The sequence below is a fragment of the Portunus trituberculatus genome, chromosome 50 (genome assembly GCF_017591435.1).
Source record: "Portunus trituberculatus isolate SZX2019 chromosome 50, ASM1759143v1, whole genome shotgun sequence".
Taxonomy (NCBI): Eukaryota; Metazoa; Arthropoda; class Malacostraca; order Decapoda; family Portunidae; genus Portunus; species Portunus trituberculatus.
Genome location: NC_059304.1, coordinates 21,549,008 through 21,574,806, shown reverse-complemented (window position 1 = coordinate 21,574,806; position 25,799 = coordinate 21,549,008). Strand labels below are relative to the sequence as shown.

The following is a 25,799-nucleotide window of genomic DNA, read 5'->3' as shown; positions in this document are numbered from 1 at the left end:
AAACGACAAGCTGATGAAGAACGACAGTGTGCGTTGCTCTGATAGAAAAGATGGGAAACTGAAGCCACCTCCTTAAGACAAAGGTGATGCAGGGACAAGAAGATAAACTGAAAAAAAAAACACAATGTGTACAATTAACTTCCCCCCCTTCAACACACACACACACACACACACACACACACACACACACACACACCTATCTGGTCATCTGAGAAGGAGCAGGTGAAGCGCGCAGCCAAGAATTGGATTGAAAAGCCATTAATCGTGCACTTTTTTCAGCTCTTCCGCCTTCGCGTCACTGCCATCACTCTCACCATTACTGGAAAAACCTCACTCCATCTCCCATAGGCACTGCCACAACGCTCTCTCTCTCTCTCTCTCTCTCTCTCTCTCTCTCTATCTATCTATCTATCTATCTATATATCTATCTATCTCTCACACTACATCACAGGAAGAATTGCAGGTCACCATTCTTGTCAATATTTCCACACCAGCGAGGAGAAGAAGTAGCAGTAGTAGTAGTAGTAGTAGTAGTAGTAGTAGTAGTAGTAGTAGTAGTAGTAGTAGTAGTACCATTATTATTATTTCTATTATTATTATTATTATTATCATTATTATTATTATTATTATTATCATTATTATTATTATTATTATTATTATTAGTAGTAGTAGTAGTAGTAGTAGGAGGAGGAGGAGGAGGAGGAGGAGGAGGAGGAGGAGGAGGAGGAGGAGGAGGAGGAGGAGGAGGAGGAGGAGGTGGAGGAGGAGGAGGAGGAGGAGGAGGCCGCAAAGTAGGTTTGTAGACACGTGCCAACATCCACACACCAACCCATCTAGAACATCTCAAGTGACAACTGTGAAAGTGAAACTACAGGCCATCTTTCTTCCTTTTTTTCTTTTAACTTCTTCTCCTTGTTGTTGATGCTGTTGTTCATGTTCTTCTTTTCTTCTTTTCATTCATTTCCTTTTTTTCTCCGTCTTGATATTTTCTTTTCTTTATTTCTTTTATCTTCATATTTTCTTTTAACTTCATCTTTTAAATTTTTCTTTCATTGCTTCTTTTTTTATATATCTTCCCTTTTCCTAATTTCCTGGCAACTTAAAATGTCTGATCTATGGACATTCTTGCCTTCCTCTTCGTCTTCTGGTACAACACGAGGAAGCAACACACCACACTACCACCGAGGCCACGATCTGAAGTCCTGGAGTCTGGCAGTGCATGGGGCGAGTTAATGAGTAGCGAGTTATGGGCCGAGTTAAACGTAATCTGGGTTAGAAATGAACCGAAACAAGAGCCGAGATAAACGTATAGCAAGTTAGAAATGAGCCAGGATTATTGCAGTTTCAACCAATACACCACACGTAACTATACACATTCTCACGGTCTAGATCACACTTCTACGCGCATTTCTAACCCTATTTTACCATATCGAAAAATGGGGTTAGGTTAGGTTAAAACCCCGCTTTCCCAGGAGGTCCCCAAGCTTGTTAGACAGAGGGAAAAAGAAATATAAGACAGGGTATATTGGTTGAAAACTGCAAATTTACCATGAGCCAAGTTGTATGAAGAGTTAGAGGTTTGAGTAACGCGTGAGCCGAGTTGAAAAAGGGGCTGGCAGAGAACCGAATTGACAGCGAGCCGATATTGCAACAGTAGGAAGGTCTTTATTAAACAGACTTATGGAATCTTGCTTGCTAGTCTGAAAAAAACGAAGGAATGCGTTCAACTACATAATACTGGCACTAAATCACGTGTGAGAGAGCAATACGGAACAAAATAAAGATAAATGACAAAAGTAAAGAGTACATCATGAAATTAGAGGATGAAAGATATGATTTGTTTTGTGTTGTGCTATGAATAACACAAGGAAACACCAATAATGTCACTTACCAATTACTTTCCCGAGCCCATCACGTCCTTCACACCACGCCGACCACCGAGTGAGAAGGAAACTTAGAAGAAATAATAAAAGAAAAGAATATCACACACAGGCCTTTCTCTGCACCTCATCACACTTCACTGTCACTTCACCACATCACCACGTCGCCACCACCACAAGAAAAACTCTCGCTATCTCGTATTGACACGGTAATGTATGTCTAAGTGTGTTTATCACCTAATCACTCCTAATCACGTAACCCGCGGCCACTACTCTCGCCACAACGAGCAATACTGCTATCGTCCGTCTCATTCATTGTACTGTACGTTACTTATCCTATACAAGTTGTTTTCTTTCTACTTCTTCAAAATCGTTCAGTGAAAATATCAGCTGGGCATGCTGTACGTGTTCGATAGTTGTGTTCGCTAATATCACGGTCTGCTCTCCTCAACTTTCATCGACATCTCCATCAATCTTTCCACGTGGTAAAACAAAATAAAGTTATTAAAAAAATTCACTTTCTACATCACGGACTTGTGTCTTTCATATAAAATAACTATTACTGTTTCTTACCTATTCTATATCATTTCGAACACACCGGCAGCTAGAAAAAAAAAAAAGGAAAAACAGTACCCAATCCAGGATTACATCTTTGATAACAACTGCGCCGTAGATGTTACTGCCAGGCCACTACTTGCTAAAAATATCACCTACCGCCTACCCTCCTGCCACCGTCTATCCCTTCATACCTGTAAACAAGGATAAAAATGAAGTCTAAATAAAGAAACATATAAACCTATCCCATTACTGATTGTAGATAGAAGCCTTCACGCCGCGCCCAGCAATGCCCGCCAAGCATCCCACATCTGGCAGGACAACACGCAGCAGTTACTGGGCGGGGCGAGGGCAGAGTTATTTTGGTGTTTGTTTCAAGGTCCATATACCTCCTAATGTACTATTGTCCTTGTGCGAGTGTTTCTGTTAACCGGTGGAGGTCTAAGCAGGGTATGTCATAAGAGTTTAAAGCTTTCCGGAGGTAGTAAGATGTGTAGGCTGCACAACACATTAATGAGCATAACAAATATTCAGAAGACCATTAATTAACAACCAACATTATCAGTCTGGTAAGGCCCAAACACTTTTATTCTTATACGTATTTGATTTCTTTGTCTCCTTATTTCACTCCACTTTACGGGTAGTGGGACTTGTTCACAACGAGGGCATTGTGTCTAGCTTGTTTATTTAGGCAGTGTTGCTCGCAATAGAGGTGTAATACAACATCCACGTGTGGCGCACAGTCCCGCATGCAATCCCGCTGTCACATGAGTATTTACGATGTGAGTGTGTCCCTTTGCGGCGAGTGAAGTCCATGACAAGCATATAATCAATGGCTTATTTGTGCCCCTGTCCAGTGTGGCTCGCCGCCTGTTATGCACTGGCCGCTGTAATGTGTGTTAGTCGTGTAAATTTTTTATTTATTTTTTTTTTTTTGTGGTGAATGAATATAATACTTGAGTACAAACTTATATTTACATGCAATTCATACATATACAAAATTTCACATGAAGCTTATAAGTGACACTAGTAAGAAACAAAATGGAAGACAATGCATTACTATCGACTTCGCAAGTAATAAAAGTGTATAGTCAGCACTGCGCGGGCCTGGCCGGGATTTGAACCCGGGACCTCTCGCACCCAAAGCGAGAATCATACCCCTAGACCACCAGGCCACGAGAAGTCGTCCACAATAATACTTTTTAATTAATATCTTTTTTTCTTTTACCATTTAAATCATCAGGAAAGACAAGAATGGAAAGTGAAGACCGCTGAAGAGAACACGCACCAATTATATCACCGGCATTAACGAGGCTGAAGGACAGAATCAGAGACGCAAGCACCAGAGCCACAACACAAGTACTGTACGTCGGTCTGAGAACAACGATAGAGGCGAGACGAGGAGCATGGGGAGGGTTCGGGTGGGAGGAAGAGGATGCTGGAGAAGGACAAACTTGACAGAAGAAAGAGAGAAGAAAGACTGAAGAAAATGTTTGTAGATACAGTGAAAGAAAACACGGCTATAACTTGTGACTAGGGGGGAGAGACAGGAAAGAGGGTGACGACCACTAACGGGAGGGAAAGATTTTTATCACCACCGCTAGTCCATATCGGCAGTTTACATCACTGACCCTACACTGACCTGACCCTGCCGCAGCATATGGCGCAGGTGTGTGATTAGCGGGTACGGCGGGGCAAGAGGGGCGGGCGAACCTTACCTATACGCTAGGCTTATCATCTGAGTCTCGGTGTATAAAGACTGGAGGATGTGCTTCCCCTGGCATCACTCCTCCGCTGGACACTTCCCAAGGTGCTTCAGTAGGACACCAGCAGGAGGGAGGGAGAGATAGAAGGATGATTAACTATTTATGTCTTCTTTATTTGCTTTATTTCGGTTCTTAATTGTCACTATAACTTTTCAAATTTCCTACTTGCTCCTTCTCTTTACCATCCTTAGTTTTCATTATTCTATTCCCTTCATCTACAGAATCATCACAACTTACTGAGCTCCTTAAACATGTCAAACTCTCCTCTCCTCTTCTTCCTGCTCCCTTCCCCAGTTTCTCTCCGTCACTTCTCTACCCAAACAGAAGCAAAGCACGAAGGATAAAAAGTGACTCTCTTTCTTGGTGTTTCCAGATGATGCTGCGAGCGTGTTTGTCTGTGGCGCTGATGATGGTGCTGCTGGTGGCCGCGACGGACGCCACGCTGAAAGGACTCAAGGTCCTCAAGGTTAGTAAGGGAATGAGGGGCGGCTGTGGAGTCTCAGGATGTAATAAGGGAAATATAGTTGTCATTTGAGAATCGAGGGAAGAAAACGTAGAGAAAGTGCTGGCGCAGAAATTTTCTGTGTTCGTTATAAAGTTCCATATACAGTTTACATCGTGAAGGGAATCATGTTAGTTATTATTAAGAATGTAGTGTTTAGGAGTAACGTTGCTGCTTGATAAGATATTCATAAAATTCTGTGATTATTTCGAAGAAGTATTCAAGTCCTTGTTTGATATTCTTGAAGGGATCACGATCGAAGGTTTTGTCATGAACTGCAATGAAACAAGTATAGTGATATGTAGAGCTGTTTAGAGTTCAGTGACTGGTTAGAGGAAACAAGGCGTTAGATTCAATATGTAGACTCTTTTCAAAGCTTCTTTTCTTGGTATACGTGTTAGCAATATTTTGTTACCATGTCTTGTCTGCAGTTGGCGAAGAAAACCTCTCCCTTCCGCTTCTACGGTCACTCAGCCCCCGCACCAATCATTCTCAAGTCCTCTCCTCCCGCACCCGTCTTTGTCAAGGCGTCCCCTCCGGCGCATGTCATCGTGGAGGCCCAGGTTGGAGCCCCGGCCCCTACCTATGTCAGACAAGCTCAGTGCAACGCTCAAGTCGTCACCTCGTACGTAACGGTAACGCAGAAAGTGACAGAGCCCGCCACCGTCAACCTGTGCAGGGCCAACGTGCAGACTCGCTTTGTGCACCAGCCTGTCACCACCACTCAGATCGTGACGGAGCAGCAGGTGGTGAGGCATCACGTGACGAATACTCAGGTGGTGACGGAGACTCAGCACCAGCTGCGCCACGTCACGGACACCCAGTACGTGACCACCACGCAGGCCCAGGTTAGGTTCCAGCAGGTGACAAATTACTTGACCACCACTGTCTCCGCCCCGCCCCAGATCAGGATTGTGACTGAGGAGGTGGTGAGGAACCAGCCCCAGGTGGTGACCCAGCTTGTCACCACCACCGCCATCAAGTACGTGGCGCAGTCTGACATCCACGGCTCATCCCAGAACCGCTTCGGTGGCGGCGACGTCCGGTGTGCAAAATCCGGCTCAACCAAGACAGTGCACGTGACCAGCTTCGTGACAGAGACCGTAAAGGGCCGCTGCGGCGCCGCCACCACCACTGTTACCAAGCACAAGGTCGTCACCACCACCGTCACTGCCCAGGGTTGGTGAAGGGGCAACAAGATACAAGACACAAGTATCAGAAGTAAATAAATGGGAAGGTGAAAGGGGAAAGGGAGTATACATACCACGGAGGGGAGGAGGAGGTCAAAGTTTGCAAAGGTGGTGGTGAAATATACACGTCTTGACACAGTTTCCTTGATTTGTTTTTTCTTCCTTCCTTCCGCTTTCATGCCTCTGTGCCTGGCGCGACGCCTCGGGGGTACACTGTCAGTGAGGGATGAGAGAAAGGTGCCAGGAAAGATGGGACGTGCGTGTGTGTGTGTGTGTGTGTGTGTGTGTGTGTGTGTGTGTGTGTGTGTGTGTATGTGACCTTCCTTTATAAGTTAGCACAAGTTCAGTTAGGAGTCTAAAAAATATTACTTTTTCTTGTTCTTCATGAACATGTTTTTGTTTTTCTTCTTGATTTTTTTTCTCCTTTTTCTTTTTTGTTTAGTCCATGTCATTCTCTTGCTCTTCTTGTTTTTATTGTTCTTGTTTCTCTCTTTCCTGTTATTTGTCCTTGTTCTTGTTCTTGTTCAAATTGCTCTTGTCTTTCTTGCTATTGTTTTTTTGTCGTTCTTTCTCCTTTAGTTCTCGTCACTTCATCTTTGTCCACCTTTTTGTTCTTGCTCTTCATGTTCTTGCTATTGCTGTTCTCATCCAGCAGGAGGGGCGAACAGTGAGTCATGACAACAACGCCCCACCTTGTCCTCACCCATAACAACCTTCACAATCCACAGAAAACTGACGCACATAACTTTTCGTAAGGGTAACTCAAACATAAGAAAAAACGAGGAAAAAAAAAAGAAAAAGTCTCGCTGCCTATTACTGTATCTTCTTTCTCTACTTTCTATTTATTGATTGGTGTCTTTGGTGTTCGGTGATGGTGTTAGTGTGCCAATCAGCCTCGTCATCCTGCAACCGCGGTGATGAAGGAAAAAAGTGTGGTGGTTTCCAGTCATTCAGTAATTACTAGAATGGTGGTGATGGTGGTGATGATATTAATGATGATGATGATGATGATGATGATGATGATGATGATGATGATGGAAGTGTTGTTACTCGTGATTGATTTCTGTCTTGATGGTTTTTGTTATTGTTGATGATGATGATGATGATGATGATGTGATGATGATGATGGTGGTGGTGGTCGTGGTGGTGATGATGATGATGATGATGATGATGATGATGATGATGATGATGATGATGATGATGATGATGATGATGATGATGTTGATGTTGATAATGATGATGATGATAGAAGGAATCAAGGAAGAAGAAGGAAGAACAGGACGAAAAAGAACGATGACAATTATAAAGGGTGGAACAACAGCAGCAGTAGCAACAACAACAACAACAACAACAACAACAACAACAACAACAACAACAACAACAACAACATCAGGAACAACAATGAAAATGACAAAAATGACGATAAAGACAATTATTACAACTGAGCTAATTACAGTAACACACACACACACACACACACACACACACACACACACACACACACACACACACACACACACACAGACCAAGATAAAAAAAAAAAACTACCCGTATACATCCTTTCTTAAACTAACTCTCTAACTCTCTAATTAATTGTAACACCTCTTAAACAAACTATCCGATTAATTTTAACTCATTAATTAACTACACAGGCAACACTGTAGTAATAGCAACACAAATGACTAAGCTAATTACAAAAGAACCTCTTCCCACCAGCCAGTGTTGCAGGTACAGTGCACCATATCATCTGTAGCGCAATGCAGTGTTACCATTAGTGTGTCATCATAACACAGATTATCTACAAAATCTCACTTCTCTGCCAAAAGTTATCACGCACGGGTTGATAGCCACTCGTGCTTCTCCACACACGCACGGGGGGAGCATGCAGTTGTGATTGCCCTAGTTTTCAAAGGGTTGTGCCTTATAGGGTCGTGGAGTTTTGGGGTTCACTGACTGGTTGTGATTTGATTACAATTGGGTTAGGTTGGGTTGGGCTGGGTCGTGTGTGGTGTAGTGTGGTGTGGTGTGGTATGGTGTGGTGTTGTGTGGTGTAATGTAGTGTGGTGTAGTATGGTGTGATGTAGTTTGGTCACGTTTGGTTTGCTTAAGATTACGCTGAATAAAGTTACATTAAGTTAAAATTAGATCAAGTGATACCTGGTTAGATTCTTTCAGGCTACACCAAGTTTACTGAAGTTGCGTTATGTGAGGTCAGGGTCAGGTCAGGCTAGTGTGGGGGGGAGAGTGTGTGGTCAGTGTTAAGGAGAAGAGCGGTGACCTGCATGTGACAACGAAAGTGAGATTTGGAAAGGTCACCTGCTCTGCTCTCACTCTTCTTTCTCTCCCCACCTTCGCTGTGTCATGACTGGACCAGTTGGAGACACTCATACACACATACGTACACACACACACACACACACACACACACACACACACACACACACACACACACATACACACACACCTGGTCATTAGTTCTCCACCATTTCCAGCAATCTCTTTTCCTAATAGGCGATGCTGTGGCTTGATAATTTCACCAGCGGGCGGTTCGGTATCTCACTTTCCTCAGCATCCACAAGTGTGTCGCGTCCACCCCATATACTGCCCGCTCCTCATTACCCACGCAATGACAGAAACAGGCAGAAAAGCGCTCCCTTTGCCGCCCTACTCAACTTATCTCTTTTCTCCATCTCCTTGTTGACAGTACATGTAAATCACCCACTGCCGCGGCCTTGGAAGTCGAACCGCAAACCTAGTCCACGGTAGCGCGCTTCGTATGGGCCAGCGGTGTGTGTGCGTTCTCCTAAGTCAATAGTAACTTTTAAACGGAAGGTGACGGAGAGGCTTGCTGCGGCGCCTTACTCTGTTGCGGCACACTGTACTTTTTAGAGCAAGATCATCAGTAGCTACTCTCCTCTCCTCTCTCTTCTCATCTCTCTCTCTCTCTCTCTCTCTCTCTCTCTCTCTCTCTCTCTCTCTCTCTCTCTCTCTCTCTCAGCAGCGGTATACAGGAAAAGTCAATACTCACTACAGCTAACAGGGTGAAGGGAAGGCACACACACACACACACACACGCGCGCGCGCCCACTCATTCCCTCACACTCTCTCACGGCTGAGTGTCTGAAAGTCTGCCGCCCCTGTAGATCACGAGGCGCGCGGCGGGACATGCTCCGTCAGGGGTGAAAGCTTCCGTGGGTCGACATTTCCAGCAGAATCAGTGAAGCAAACACGCAAGTTTTCGTGGCGTCAGGCAGGGCGTCAGTCGGTGGGCGGGCGGGGCTCCCTCACCCCTCACTCCGTCACTCTGTCACTCTTGCTCAATATATCGAAAGCATTTACACATTTAACTTGATACTCAGATCGTTTGCGCCCTAAAGTGACTCCAGCCTCACATGGCTTGGTGAAGGGAGCACGTTAATCCACCCACACACCGCACACCGATGTAACGCTCACCCACACATCCTCCACCCACCCACCCACTCACTCATACCCTATATGGTCAATTACAAACACCCATCCACACACAATCTCCCACACCTCGCTGAAAGTAACAGTGACGAGCGCTAAGCTGGGAGAAATAAACACCATTAAGCATATTTAGATTACCACATAATAGTCACTCCACGGAAAAAAAAGAAATGTACCCAGAAGACAGGAAAAGAACGAAACAAAAAATAAAACTAAGAATCACAACAATGAGAAAATCTGGTCGACTGGAGAAGCGTTCAGTATACCCACCAGCCTGCCTGTCTGCTTGCCCTCCCTCCTGCCCTCCCTCCCACCAGCCAACTCGCCTTCCTTCTGGGTACGGCCTCTGACACACGGAGGCAAAAACATGAACCGCAAGCAACACACCACGCTGCTCTCTCACTCTTACTCACTCGTTGCTGTTCTCCCGCGGTCTTTTTTCTCTCTTTCCTTCACTCACACACACTTGGGGAGAGCACCACACTACTCTCTCACTCTCTCACTCTCCACTTTCTCACGATCTCTTTCCCTCCGCGCTCCACACTCTGACACACACACACACACACACACACATGCTTGAGAAGACTGTGATCATGCAAACCTGTCACGCCACATAATGGATCCCACTGCCTCCATGACCGCTCCCACCTTAAGGACTCCCGCCAGGGCATCACCACCTACGTAAGGCAATAGAGTAGCCTCCTGTCAGCCCATCCTATCCTAGAGTGGTGTTCATGTTTACTCAAGATGTGTGTGTTTTTCTTATAGTTGGTGTTGTTGGTGGATATATGAGTGAGTGAGTGAGTGAGTGAGTGAGTGAGTGAGTTGGTGGGTTAGTTCATGTAATTATTTGTTGAGTTGTTCTTTTTTTTGTCAGTTAGTAAATCGATCATTCTGCAGAGTGCTCATATTTAGAACACTTCATGATTTATTGTCTTGTGGGTAATTAACTGTCTATCTATCTGTCTATTTATTTACTTATCTATCTATCTACCTAGCTAACTATCTATCTACCTATCCATCTATCTATCTTTCTATCTATCTATCAATCAATCTATCTATCTATCTACCTCTCCAAATATCTATCTACCTATCTATCCATCTATCTATCTATCTACCAATCTTTCTATGTGAGAAAACGAAAAGAAATATTAAACCACATGTGAGTCTTCATGTCACTTCTCAACCAACCACACCCTCACTGTGCCTCACCAAGCCTATCAAGACAGAAAATCAGCTCATACTCAGCCTCACAAAAGTAAGTCCTCATAGTATCAATATACGAATTCTACGAGAAAGTAACACTAAAAATGAAAAAGGATGGAAAGAGACTTGTAACTGACTGACAACGAGAAATAGTAATGAGAAAACATGACAAAAGTGATGTGTAATCTTTATGTAATCCTTAATACTTCTTTTCGTCGTGTCAGTTCTGTTCTTACTTCACAATATTCTTTTTTTTTTTCCTTCTTTCTGGCGTTGACTTTTGAACTTGTAAAAGAAACGTACAGTATAAGAAACGTACGTACAGCTGGCTATTATATGTACGTGTGTGGGGAAAAAGCGACAACTTTGTGCCTGCTCGCCGTAATGTCACTGCAGAGCAAAAGAAACAATAGCGAAATGAAATGAAAAAAAAATATCATAACTGATAAGAACGAAGAGAGACTGAGGTTTACGAGCCATCGCTGCTACCACCACCATCACCATCTACTGCTGCTACTACTGCTGCTACTACTACTGCTACTATTACTTCTACTCCTACTACTACTACTACTACTACTACTACTACTACTACTACTACTACCTACTGCTACTGCTGCTACTACTACTACTACTACTACTGCTACTGCTACTACTACTACTACTACTACTACTACTACTACTACTACTACTACTACTACTACTACTACTACTACTACTACTACTACTACTACTACTACTACTACTACTACTACTACTACTACTACTACCACCACCACCACCACCACCACTTCTACTATTACTACTACCACCACCACCACCACCACCACTACCACACTTCTACTACTACTACTACTACTCATGATCCTTACGCTTGACACTCCTTAAGGAAGACGTGAGGCAGGTTACGCACCTTCACGTACATACATGAACGCATATTGAAAGTCTTCCTGTGCTGACATTTTGAGCATGGTAAGAAATTATATGCATGGACACTTAGAATGAAAATAAAGAAGAGGAGGAATATTTTTTGTCCCTTCAAAGCTACAAAGGAATTTAATCAACACTTTCACTGCTGTCTGGCGCACTAAATAAGTTATGTAGGAAATAGAAACTGCAAAAATCTATCTTATTAATAACTTTTTAAATGCTTATCGAGATATCACATATATTTTTTTAAAGCAACGACCTTCTCCTTGTGGCACCGAAGGGATTAGGACGCTGCGGTGTAGATAAATACCCTAAGAACTTGCACGCTAGTAAAAAAAAAAAAAAAGGGGTAATAGTGAATGAATTAGGGAAAGAAGTAAAGTGTATGCAATCAAGTTAGTTCCATTGAATAGACACATGAATAAGTTAATAAGTTACTGTACATGGAACGTGAAAGTGGTGAATGCATTACAAGGATGGAGTTAAATGAGTAATTACTACATCATTACAAGCATGAGCCCGTGTAATGACAGCAACAATAGTAATGGCAGGGAGTGATACACCGTGATACGTATGATAATAAAAACTGTGACGAGAGATGTTCATGAAACGAGAGAGAGAGAGAGAGAGAGAGAGAGAGAGAGAGAGAGAGAGAGAGAGAGAGAGAGAGAGAGAGAGAGAGAGAGAGAGAGAGAGAGAGAGAGAGAGAGAGAGAGAGAGAGAGAGAGAGAGAGAGAGAGAGAGAGAGAGAGAGAGAGAGAGAGAGAGAGAGAGAGAGAGAGAGAGAGAAAGCAAAGATTCGAGGGTGAAAGGTTTGCCAAACGGATTATTTATATTGTGAGGGAAAACTTGCAAAACACACACACACACACACACACACACACACACACACACACACACACACACACACACACACACACACACACACACACACACACACACACACACACTAAGCTCACTTTATCATGTTTTTAATCGAACTTAAACGTGTAAAGTCATTCCCTGGCCCCTCCCTCTCCCTCTCTCTCTCTCTCTCTCTCTCTCTCTCTCTCTCTCTCTCTAAACTCTCTAATCTCCAAACACTACACAATTTCGACCACCACCACCACCACCACCACCACCACCACTACCACCACCAGCCAGTCTCCCCCAACCCCCAAAAACTAACCCCACTATCACTTCCAGTACCCCCACCGTTACCACCACCACCGTCACCTCTCGCGGCGTGACGTAACGAGAGCGAGAAGGAGAGAACGAGTCACTTATATTTCTGGGGACCGTGACACCATCGTCAGTCTGGCCCGGTGTTCCTGACGAAGACGCAGCGGCGACAGACAGCTCCTGAGGTAATGCACGGACTTACCAGAGAGAGAGAGAGAGAGAGAGAGAGAGAGAGAGAGTGTGTGAGTGATATAGAGAAAGTTTTATACCGCAAGCAACATGAAATAACAGAATACATATGTACGTAGAGAGAGAGAGAGAGAGAGAGAGAGAGAGAGAGAGAGAGAGAGAGAGAGAGAGAGAGAGAGAGGGAGAGAGAGAGAGAGTAATAGGCATGCAGGTCACACGAGTGGATATGACAGGAACGCATTTAACGGACTAATGGCCAAGGATAGTGCTTGTTTGTTTGTGAAGGGGAGGAGAGGGAGAAGAAGGAGGAGAAGGAGAAGGAGAAGGAGGAGGAGGAAAAGGAGGAGGAGGAGGAGGAGGAGGAGGAGGGAAAGAAATAGTGAAGGAGGGAGACTGACCGTTCAAACATAGGTCAAGGGAAAGAAGCACACACACAAACATTCTCTCTCTCTCTCTCTCTCTCTCTCTCTCTCTCTCTCTCTCTCTCTCTCTCTCTCTCTTCCACTTTCCATCCCTCACCCCACTTCTTACTTCTCTTTCTTTCACTTTCTCTCCCTTTCCTCTATCACTCACTCTCACACTTCTCCATGTCAGTATACTTTCTCTCTCTCTCTCTCTCTCTCTCTCTCTCTCTCTCTCTCTCTCTCTCTCTCTCTCTCTCTCTCTCTCTCTCTCTCTCTCTCTCTCTCCTTCTCTGATACGCGCTCTTCCTTCAACATTTTTCTGCACGTGTGTTTGTCTTCACCTGCGTTCACCTGCCTTCACCTTTGCTCTCCACATTCCTTTGCTTTATATTTAGATAGTGCTCCTTTCCACCAAGTCTCCATATTATCAACTTGTTTCTTACTTTACTGTTTTTTTTCTTTATGTTTTAGTTAGATTTTTTACTTTTTTTTTATTTCATCATTGGTCATTAACATTTTTTTCTCCTTTCTCTTCCTTCTTTAGTTTATTGTTTAGTTTTTGAGGTTTTTGTTTTATTTGTTTCTCTTTCTATATATATTTTCCATGTTCTTCGTGAAGGGTGGAATTGGCAAGAATCAATAGTAATGTCTTCCTATTTCTGACTTCTTGGGCGCTTCAAACACATTTTTTTTCCTTATTGTATTGTTTGGAATAAGAATTTGTATATATATTTCTACCATCAATATCAACAGTACTATTTTTTTTTAACAAGAAAGATTAGTAATGTCTTCCTATTTCTGGCCTCTGGGGGATTCAAATGTTTTCCTTACTATATTATTTGGAATTTGTATGTGTATTTCTACCATCAATATCAACAGTACTCTTTCTTTATTTTTCATCTTGGTTTTTTTTTTATATATCTATTTTTCACTTTCTTCTACGCTATCAATCAAGAATCCATTAATTATCTGTCGCTTACTACTTCCTTTTTTGCATTATTCTTTCACTTCCTTTCTCTTAATTCAATACATAATATTTTTTACTTTCCAATCACGTATCAACTTCATCATTTTCCCTTGCACCACTTTCCCAAACATAAACCTGATTTGCACCACAGGCATTCCTCGTCCTATTGGTAATCTTAACCCCTAAATATACGTGTGGTAGTAATGGTGACGCTAGTAGAGGTGACAGTAGTAGTAGTAGTAATAGTAGTAGTAGTAGTAGTAGTAGTAGTAGTAGTAGTAGTAGTAGTAGTAGTAGTAGTAGTAGTACAGTAATAGAGGTATTGCAGTAGTGGTGGTAGAAGTAGTGGTGGTGGTGGTGGTGGCGATAGTGGTGGTGATAGTGGTAGTGGCAGAGAGCAGGAAGTAATAGTGGTGGTGAAAATGATGACAGTGGTGATGGTGATGGTGGCAGCATTATACATATTTCAACCACAATAACAGAACAGAATCATCCTCCTCCTCTTCCTCCTCCTCCTCCTCCTCCTCCTTCTGCACCTCCTCACGCACCTCCGTCACCCTTGCAGGTCCCCGGGCGGCGGAAGTCATGTGGTCCTCAAGTCGAGTGGCGGTGGCGGTGGCGGTAGTGGTGGCGGGGCTGGCGGTGGTGGTGGTGGCGGACGCGGACCCAACCTACGGACGCCGCCCCCCGCCCTGCTATCCCAAGGTCCACTACGTCACCAAGTACCAGACCAAGTACAAGGACGTGAGTATTGAGTGGTGAGGAGGGGGATTAATGGATGGTGATTTGGTGATGTGGCTTGGTTAGATTGTTGTAGTGGTGAGGTGTTGCTGCTGTTGGTGGTGGTGTTGGTGTTGTTGATGTGGTGAGTTTGGGTTTAGGAGACAGAAAACGTGAGAATGTTCGTGAGTGATGGTGAAGTCAGAATTTAGGAATATAGTGAGCTTTATTGGTGAAGTTATATTTTTAGAAGATGAGATGGTGACCGTAATTCTTTTTTTTTTTTTTAAATCTTTGAGGACATTGTGATCTTAAATTATGAAAATAATGAACGTATAGTAGTAATTTATTTTTCAGAGATGATGAAAACAAATCTGGAAATGCGATGAACTAAAAATCATGAAAAAAAAGATAGTGATGAAAAAAAAAAATTTGAACCAGATGAACGTAAATTTTGGAACTGAAAATAATCTTCAACTTTACAAAGGGATGATGTTTACTTGACTAGATGTTTAACTAAAAGATCAAGAGGTGTCATTTTTAATCAATTAGACTAGATACCTAACCGCGCGCGCGTGTGTGTGTGTGTGTGTGTGTGTGTGTGTGTGTGTGTGTCTAACAGCATTGAATCATCATCACCAAAAGTCATTTTCTCCACGACCAGCACAATCATCTCATTACACGCCGTTATTTTGTCTCCCGTGGATGTGTGTGTGTGTGTGTGTGTGTGTGTGTGTGTGTGTGTGTGTGTGTGTGTGTGTGTGTGTGTGTGTGTGTGTGTGTGTGTGTGTGTGTGTGTGTGTGTGTGTGTGTGTGTCTTCCGTGAGTAATGATGTGGGAAAAGATCTATGTGTGGCGGTAACTTGGTACAATTGTATCGCTTCCTCATTCTTGACTTTTCTCTAAATGGCTTATCTTTCATCAGTTTCTCCATTTGTCTGCCTTTTTTTTACTCTCTCTCTCTCTCTCTCTCTCTCTCTCTCTCTCACACACACACACACACACACACACACACACACACACACACACACACACTTTCTATTTCATGTTCTGCTTTTCCTTCTTTCTTTTCTATTATTGCTTTCCTTCTTCCCTTCCTCCAATTCTCCATCGCTTTTCTTTATTTTTACCTCCATTCCTCCTTGCTACATTATCCCCTTACTTCTCTTACTTTTCCCTCCACTTTATCTCCTCTTTCTCTCCTCCAATTCATCCATGTCTCTTATTTTAATCTACTTATTCATTACTTTGTCCCTTTCTTTTCCCTCCTTCCCTTCACGTCCTACTTCCCTTAACGTCCTTCTTCACCATTCCTTCATTTTCTTTCCTCTTGCATCATATCTCTTGTTTCTATTTAATTCCTACATTTTCTCTCTCCCTCTCTTCCCATCTTTACTTATTTCCTTCATTACATACCTTGTCCCTTTTCTTCCTCTCAATTACCTCCCTTCCTTTCCTTCCCTAACTTTCTTTAATTATTTTTCGATGCTATATAATCTCTACATTATATCTCTTTCTTTCTTCCCTCTCTACTTATTGCCTTCGTTACCTTGTCCCTTCTCTTCCTCTTATTTACCTCCCTTCCCTTCCTCCTTCCTTACTTTTCCTGCGTTATTTCTCGTTGCTATATTATCCCTACATTTTTTCTCTTCCTTTCTTCCCTTTCTACTTATTTCCTTCATTACTTTGTCCTTTTGCTTTTCCTCACTTATCTCCCTTTGCTTCATTCCTTACCCTTTCCTTCCTTCATTATCTCTCGTTTCTAATCCCTACCTTCTCTCTCTTTCTCCCTGTCTTTCCCTCAGGTCCCAGTGTACCAAACGGTCTACAAGGAAAAGTACATCCCCACTCCTTACTACGAGACTTTCTACCAGACCGTGTATAAAACTAACTACAAGACGGAGTATGTGCCCAAGTACGTGACAGAGACCGTGTACAAACCCCAAGTGAAGTATGAAACCCACTACGAAACGGTGTACAAGACGCAGTACCAGCCGGAATACGTCACCACCACCCACTACACGCCCAAGTACGTGACGGAGACCGAGTACCAAGACCACTACGTCACCCAGACCAAGTACCAGACCGATTACAAGACGGAGTATGTGCCTCAGTACGTCACCAAGACCGATGTCAAGTACCAGACCGATTACAAGACGGAGTACGTGCCGCAGTACCACACGGTCACCAAGACAGAGCAGACCTACAAGACAGTGTGTCCTAAGCCTTCCTACGGCGGCGGTGGCTACGGTAGTGGTGGTGGTGGTGGTGGTGGTGGCTACGGTGGTGGTGGTGGTGGTGGATACGGTGGTGGTGGCTATGGTGATGATGGGTATGATGGAGGGTATGGGGGAGGGTACGGTGGTGGTGGTGGTGGTGGTGGTGGTGGTGATGGGTATGGGTATGGTCACTGAGGAGCGGGTCTCGTCACTAGGAAGCCAAGTAATGTTAGTGTGAATACCTTCTCTTTGTTATGTTGGTGTTGAGATTTAATAAAGTTAGCTCGACGTTTGGTGGAGTGTTTCTTTCAATTCCCCGGTAGAGTTTAATGGTTTTCCTTCACCCAAATGGTCTCTCTTTGATTCTCTTTATTTTTCCTACCCATTAAAAGTTAACGGAAGCAAGTCTTAAATCCTTCACTACTTGGACGCGTTTCCATATTCCTTCTTGTTACTATATGGTGATTATGTACAGATTCACAAACTTTTGTGAGGATTAAGACAGTGAAGACTCTGGCCATTAATGTTCTGACCTCCATCGACCCTTCCTAATGTTAATAAGATAGTCTAATCATAACCAAAACTCAAGGTAAGAAATGCGTCCCAGTACAAAATGGGTTAAGTTCACTCGTTATGTTTGAGTTGAAGTGTGAAGTTGGTGTGACTTTTGATGGTGTTTGTTTTCCCCATAGAATGTAGCTGTTTTGTTTTATCCTACTCCCTCTTCTCCTTTTTCCTATTCATCAAAGACCAATGGAAGCAAGTCTTATGTAAGTTCACTCATGGTTGTGTTGAAATGTACAGTTAATATTACTTTTGGTGAAGTGTTGGTTTTCCCTGTAGAATTTATCTCTTTTCTTTTACCCTTCGCCCTTTTCTGCTTCCTCCCACTCATTAAAAGCCAATATAATCATGTCTTAAGATCACTCGCTGTGTTTGTGTTGAAATAAGAAGATGAATGCGATTTTTGGTGAAATATTTGTTTCACCGTAGAATTCAACTGTTTTCCTTTACTCTTCGCCTTCTTCTCTTCTTCTCTTACTTACCAGAGATCAATGGAAGCAAGTCTTAAGTTCATTCGTTATATTTGTGTTGAAAAAATAAGTTGATATGACGTTAGAAGAAGTGTTTTTCCCCAGTACAATTTCTTAGTTTGTCTCCTTCCAACGCTCTCTTCCCGGCTTCTCCTCCCCTTCCACTCATCAAAAGACAAAACAAGCAAGTCTTAAGATCGCTCGTTGTGTATGTGTTGAAATAAGAAGTTAATATGACGTTTTTTTTTATATTACTTTGTCCTTACATTTTCTCTATCTCTCTCTCTCTTCCCCCTTCTGCTTATTTCCTTCATTACCTTGTCCTTTTGCTTCCTCTCACTTATCTCCCTTTCTTTCCTTTCCTACTTTTCCTTCATTGTCTCTCGTTGCTATATACTCGTAATCACTATATTTTTTTTCCTGCACATTTTCATATCTTTTCTTCCTCCAACGCTCTCTTCCTCTCCTACTAGTCCGATGGAAATGAGTCTTGAAATAAGTGGCTGGTAGTGATATAAAAAGTTTCTATATTTGGTAATGTTTGTAGTGGTTCCCGTAGACTTTCACTGTTTCCCTCCACAGAAGCACCCACTCCCTTCTCCCTTCTCTTTTTTTCTCTTTCTCTCTCATCTCACACTAAATAAATCAATGGGAGTTTGTCTGAAGATCACGAGTTATGTTAGCGTTGAAATGGTTACTACTAATATTGCTCATGTGTTTCTGGGTCTTCACGTAGATTTTTTTTTTTATACCATGTGGGCTTTTCACGGGAATTTATGGGCTAAAGGGGATACTTTTTTGTGGTACCTCCTATCTCAAAGCCCACCCGCTAGGATACCGTTGCCCCGAGTGAGGAAGCCCAACCTACACTCGGACCGTGGACAGGATTCGAACCCGTGCGCTTGGAGACCCCTCGGACCCCAAAGCACGCATGGTTCCACTGTACCACGGCGACACGATTTTCACATAATAATCCTCTCCTTGTCGCTATTTTCCACTCTTCCTCTCTTCTCCCACACCAATGAAAGCTAAAGGGGGTTCCAGTTAAGATCACTTGCTATTCGACTGTTGAAATACAAATTTGCTATAGTGTTTGGTGAAGTTGTTGTGGTTCTCCCCGTAGACTCCTATACTTTCTCTCTCTCTCCCCAACGCCCTTTTCTCCACCCCTCCTCACCTTCACCTCCCACACACTCCTGCCGATCTCCCTTCCCACCATGTCACTTTCCCACCCTCCCGTTGTGTATTACGTCACGCACGGCTACTCCCACAAGCCTGATTCATGTTCTGGTATTTTGGCGAAACTTGACCGAGCGAGTCACACACACACACACACACACACACACACACACACACACACACACACAAAAAGGCAATAATCGTCCTCCCTTGTGACCTAGTTAATGGTGAAAGAGAGAGAGAGACACAATAAAGCACTGACATAGGGAGAGTCAGAGGGGTGTGAGCGAAAAAAAAAATAATGTGTTGACGGGAGGAATAAAAAGTGAGAAATGAAGCGATTGATAAAGGTAAATAGAGCAAGACTGAACGGAAAAAAAAGAAGGAATTGAAGGAGGTTGGAGAGAGAGAGAGAGAGAGAGAGAGAGAGAGAGAGAGAGAGAGAGAGAGAGAGAGAGAGAGAGAGAGAGAGAGAGAGAGAGAGAGAGAGAGAGAATAAATAAGGGTAGTTACATGAGAGGCTTAATGGTAAAACACATAATTAGGAGGATTTCAAGTAGAGTGTAGTTAGAGAGAGAGCTAGAGAAGAAGAAGAAGAAGAAAAAGAAGAAGAAGAAGAAGAAAAAAAGAAGAAATAACAATAATGATAATAATAATAATAATAATAATAATAATAATAATAATAATAATAATAATAATAATAATGAGAAGAAGAAGAAGATGATGATGATGATGATGATGAAGAAAAAGAAATAGAAGAAATATAAGATCAGAAAAAGACTGAAAAATTGTTGAGCAAGGGCTGAATAAAAGGAAAACTGGTTAAAAAAAAGGAGAAAATTGGGCGATACTAAGGAAAAGAGAGGAGGAAAAAAAATGGACTTGAAGATGAGACTGAAAAAAAAAAACCCGAACATTTAAAACTTGAACTAAAACAAAACAAGAAAGGAAAAGAAAAGAAATAATGGAAAACGGAAGAAAAAGAAAAAGAAAAACGAAAAGAGAATAAAAAACTAAATAAACATGAAGATAAAAGATAAAGATGTATAAGACTAAACTAACAAATAAATAAATAAATAAATAAAAACTCAGCAAATGGCAATAATAAAAGAAAAACAACATAGAAACCAAACGAGAACAGTAAAAACCCACAAACTCACACTTTTACACTGACGCAAACACACACAAATTAAACTGAACAAGACTAGACTGGGCAGAACTAAGAATTCCCTTATTTCTACGTTCCTTTCTCCTTCTCTCCACTAACCTATGAGTCTTATGCAAGTTTACCAGACCTCGTTCACTAAATATCCAACATTCCTCTATTTCTACGTTCTTTTCTAATTCTTTCCACTAACTTATGAGTATTATGCAAGTCTAACAGGCATAATAAAAAAGCAACAACATACAAACCAAACGAAAACACTTAAAACTCCACAAACTCACACTGTTATACTGACACAAACACACACAAACCAAACTGAACAAGACTAGACTGGGCGGGAATGAGAAGAGCGGGGCGGGGTGGGACGCGGTGGGGAAGGGCAGGACTGGGGGCTGTTAGAGGTATACATAAGAAGTACCTGGGTGTATCTGGGGCAATGAAGGGGAAGGAAGGAGTAGGGCAAGAGCAACAGGACCGGGAACCTCACAAAAAACTGAGCCTGTAAGAGGTTTTAAAAAATAGCTTTGTATAATCGACTGCTATAAATTAAATGAATGAAGGAGTTGTTTGTGAATTTATTGGGAGTGAAATTAACACTGTAGAGAAAGAGAGAGAGAGAGAGAGAGAGAGAGAGAGAGAGAGAGAGAGAGAGAGAGAGAGAGAGAGAGCGTGCGTGCGTACCTGCTTGCGTTTGCGTGTGCGTGTGTGTGTGTGTGTGTGTGTGTGTGTGTGTGTGTGTGTGTGTGTGTGTGTGTGTGTGTGTGTGTGTGTGTGTGTGTGTGTGTGTGTGTGTGTACGGCGGATAAATGATGGAAGAAAGGAAACGCGAAAGAGAAAGGAATGTTCGGAAAGATTAGAAAGTGAGAGGAGAAGGATGACGTGGGGAATCATGAAGAGGTTGAGGAGGAAGACAGGGTCAAGAAAACACAAAGCTAGTGGGAAGAATTGAAGAAAGGAAGAAGAAAATGAAGATAAATGATAAGAAGATAGAAAGGGAGGAAGGAGAGAAAGAACAGGCAACAAGAACAGACGGAGAAATTGGAAGGTATTGAGGAAGAGGAGGAAAAGGAGGAGGAGGAGGAGGAGGAGGAGGAGGAGGAGGAGGAGGAGGAGGAGGAGACAAGAGAGTAGCGGGATGAGTAGAAAAACGAAAGGGATGAGAGAGAATGAGAGAGAGAGAGAGAGAGAGAGAGAGAGAGAGAGAGAGAGAGAGAGAGAGAGAGAGAGAGAGAGAGAGAGAGAGAGAGAGAGAGAGAGAGAGAGAGAGAGAGAGAGAGAGAGAGAGAGAGAGAGAGAGAGAGAGAGAGAGAGAGAGAGAGAGAGAGAGAGAGAGAGAGAGAGAGAGAGAGAGAGAGAGAGAGAGAGAGAGAGAGAGAGAGAGAGAGAGAGAGAGAGAGAGAGAGAGAGAGAGAGAGAGAGAGAGAGAGAGAGAGAGAGAGAGAGAGAGAGAGAGAGAGAGAGAGAGAGAGAGAGAGAGAGAGAGAGAGAGAGAGAGAGAGAGAGAGAGAGAGAGAGAGAGAGAGAGAGAGAGAGAGAGAGAGAGAGAGAGAGAGAGAGAGAGAGAGAGAGAGAGAGAGAGAGAGAGAGAGAGAGAGAGAGAGAGAGAGAGAGAGAAACGGTATAAGAGGAGGAGGAGGAGGAGGAGGGGGACGGGAGGAGCAACAGGACGGGAGGTGAACAGGCTGGTGCGGGGCTGGGGCGGGGCGGGGCGGGGCGGGGCTGGTGTCGGGCGAGGCGATTACAGCACAGAAGCGTAAACAGTCAGTACATTGTCTTGTTTGGCTTGGCTGCCGTCGAAGGTCTCTTTCTCAATTATCTCCTTCCCGCCTCACATCTGAAGACCAACGAGCGTCCCTTCCTCTCCTCTCCTCTCCTCTCTCTCTCTTCTCCTCTCCCCTCCTCCCGTCCCTCCCATCTCTCTCCTCTCATCTCTTCTCATCCTTTATCCTCTCATCTCATTTCCTTTTATCTTTTATCCTCTCATTTTTTGTTTACTCCTCTCCTCTTCTCTTCTCTCCTTTCCTCTCCTCTCCTCTCGTTCCTCCTTTCTCTCTCATCTTATCTCCTTTCATCTTCTACCCTATCCTCTCCTCTCTTCTCTTCTTTACTCTCCTCTTCCTCTTCCTTCTTCTCCTCTCCTCTCCTTTCCTCTTCTATTTTCTTCTCTCCCCTCCATTCCTTTCCTCTCTTTCCCTGCCGTCCCTTCCCTCCCGTCAATCTTTCCCTCCTCTCCATCTATTTAGTTTAGGTTTGAAATGTTACACGCCTCAAGCTTCCATTACTGTTTTGGAAGGCCACGGAGATGACTAGTCGAGTTCTCAATGTTATTTTTTCAGCCACTGGTGTAGGTTTCTTGTTAATTTACGGTTTCAATAGTTAAAATTCTCTTGAAAACTATACTAACTTTCACTTTTCTTCTTTTCTCTTTCTAATGATGCTGAATACTTGTTAATCTGTGACTAGAATCATGAAAATTGTTGGAGTGGTTTTCAATACGGTCAGTCTAATAGTCAGGCAAGCTCAATGAGTCGTTCAAACAGTCAGGTAACTAGTCAACCATTCAGTTAGTCATTCACTCACTCGACTATACAGTTAGTCAGTTATTAATTCAACCACTTAGTTAATCAGCCAGAGAGTGGGTGAATGAATGAATGTATGAGTAAGTGAGTGAATCAGGGTCAGTCAGTAACTCATACACTCATGCAGTCATTCAGTTAGTATGTTAGTAAGTTAACCTGTCACTAATTAACTATTTCAATCAATCAGTTACTCAGTCATTCAACTTTCCTTGCTACCAACCATCCACCCACCCATGTACACACTACCTCCATGCACCACACTAACCCAAACCCTCCACACCACACCACATCCACGGCCTTGACCTCAACCAATATCCCAGTCGGTGATTGAGGACGCAAGCTCGCCTCGGTTAGGTTAGTACACGCACGCCGCCACTCCGCCTTGCAGCGTCACCAGCGGAGGAGCTCACTGACTCTTAATGATCTACAACAACACTGCCCGAAAAAGTTCTCAAGCTGCGGGGGATGACGAGGCGACCCGCAGACTGGAACGAGTACAAACAAGTATGGTGAGGTGAAAGAAGAGAGACTTAAGAGAAAGAGGGAGAGAGAGAAAGAGAGAGAGAGAAAGCCCAATTACAAGGACGTCTAAGGAAGCACGGAGGAGAAATTTGAATATAGATCGAGGTTAGCCAGTGGTAGAAAAATAAGTACATTACTCTTTGGTCTTGTTTTGCTAATCCTTCCTTTAACCCCTTCAGTACTGGGGCGCATATCTACCATGAATTTTGCGTATGATTTTGACGATTTCAGATACATTAGGAAGGGTCTATGGAGGTGGGAAGATTAATGGCCAGAGTCTTCACTGTTTTAAGCACCAACATAAGTTTCTGAAGCTGAATAAAATCACCAAATAGTAAGCAGAAAGAATATGAAAACGTGTCATGGTACTGAAAGGGTTAACCCGCAACAAACAGTATGCCATAGTTGGGTGTGTTCCGTTCTGTCAGGTGTGCTTACTATAGTGGAGCAGTAGCCATAGACACCTCGCTACCCATACACAAGGCAACACGTTACAATATGAAGCATTACTGATGTGTTTGTATTCCTGGATTAGTGAGTGGTTAGAGTACAAGGTTTTTTTCTTGTGTAGTTTAAAAGAAGGATAGAAAAAAAAGGTTCGAAGTGTTTTATTGTTTTATATATAAACATTTTTTTTCATATTACGTTACAGTATGAAGCGTTACCGTTGTGTTTGTCTTCTTAGAGTGGTGAGTGGTTATGAGAAGCAGGTTTTTTTTCCTCGTGTAGTTTTAGAGATCGACAGAAAAAAGGCTCTAAGGATCTTATTGTTTTATATAGAGACAATTTTTTTTATGTTACGTTACAATATGAAGCGTTACCGATGTGTTTGTCTTCTTCTTAGAGTAGTGAATGGCTGCGAGTAATTTTCTTTTCTCGTTTAGGTTAAAAAGAAAAGAAAAAAAGGATACTGTTGGTTTTATTGTTTTATATTTAGACAATTTTGTCTTATATTAACCCCTTCAGTACCATGACGCGTTACTATATTCATTCTGGTTACTATTTGATGATTTTATGCAGCTTCAGAAACTCATGTGGTGATTAGAATAGTGAAAACTCTGGTGATGAATCTTTTGACCTCCTTAGACCTTTCCTAATGTCAATAAAATGGTCTAATCGTGCACAAACCTCAAGGTAAAGAATGTGTCCCAGTACTAAAGATTTTAAGTAGATGATTTCTTCTTCTTTTTTCTCTTGTGTAATATGAATTTTCTTTTTTAACATTTTTCTACACTTGAAATGTTAGTATTTTGTTATTATAATTAAGTGGATATATTATAATTAAGTGGATATATATTTTGTGACTAGTTTCTATCTACGAATCTATCTCTATCTATCTATCTATCTATCTATCATTTACTTATCTGTTTATTCAATCGTTTATCTATCCATTCATGCATCAACTCACATATCCAGTACCCATCGTTTGTCTTCTTCGCTTTGTATGCCTTTACTACCCTCCTCCCTCTGTACCCCATCCAAACCTCTCCTTTTCTTTGTGTGCCGCCTCCTCCTCCTCCTTCCCCTCCCCTTTCTCCTCCTTCTGCTCCTTCTCCTCCTCTTTCACCGCCTTACAAATCCTATTCAGCCCCGTCATACAAATCCGAGGCCCAATAACACCTCTACCACCTTCAAGCGCCTTTCCTGTTCACCTCCGTCCCGTTTAGGAGCGGTGTGTGTTTGCGCTGCGTCATTGCACTAATTAAATATAGATTCCCTCTCACTGGTCTATTTTTTGCTCCTTTTCTCTTTCCTCCACATTATTTTTTTGTCTTACTTATAGAAATATTGTCTTTGTCATTGTTGTTGTTGTTGTTGTTGTTGTTGTAGGTGGTGGTGGTGGTGGTGATGGTGGTGGTGGTGCAATGTACTTTTTTGTCTTATTTTTGGATGTTTTTTCATTGTTAGTGTTGTTCTATTTCTATACGTGATTTCTCTCTCTCTCTCTCTCTCTCTCTCTCTCTCTCTCTCTCTCTCTCTCTCTCTCTCTCTCTCTCTCTCTCTCTCTCTCTCTCTCTCTCTCTCTCTCTCTCTCTCTCTCTCTCTTGTTTATGTTGTTATTCCCTCACTATAACGTTGTCTTCCCTCGTTACCATTACAGTCACTATGCACTCACCATAAGCCTCTCACCACAATAACTGTTATCATCACCAACACTTCACTTTC

At 42.7% G+C, this 25,799-nt stretch overlaps 2 protein-coding genes and 1 non-coding gene across 3 annotated transcripts; 2 read left to right on the top strand and 1 right to left on the bottom strand.

Moving 5' to 3' along the window:
- Positions 1–3,538: 3,538 nt before the first annotated feature.
- Positions 3,539–3,610, bottom strand: Trnap-ugg. The gene has a single exon. It is a non-coding gene; the product is annotated as a tRNA-Pro (tRNA).
- A 76-nt stretch (positions 3,611–3,686) lies between these two features.
- On the top strand, positions 3,687–6,165 carry LOC123499803. Its single transcript, XM_045248293.1, has 2 exons — positions 3,687–4,667; positions 5,135–6,165. Exons 1-2 carry the CDS (start codon positions 4,575–4,577, stop codon positions 5,888–5,890), a joined length of 849 nt encoding a protein of 282 aa, XP_045104228.1. The 5' UTR covers positions 3,687–4,574; the 3' UTR covers positions 5,891–6,165.
- A 6,526-nt stretch (positions 6,166–12,691) lies between these two features.
- LOC123499716 (single-stranded DNA-binding protein-like) lies at positions 12,692–17,447 on the top strand. Its single transcript, XM_045248125.1, has 3 exons — positions 12,692–12,840; positions 14,781–14,959; positions 16,741–17,447. The coding sequence occupies exons 2-3, from the start codon at positions 14,801–14,803 to the stop codon at positions 17,347–17,349; spliced, it is 768 nt and encodes a 255-aa protein (XP_045104060.1). The 5' UTR covers positions 12,692–12,840; positions 14,781–14,800; the 3' UTR covers positions 17,350–17,447.
- Positions 17,448–25,799: the final 8,352 nt, after the last annotated feature.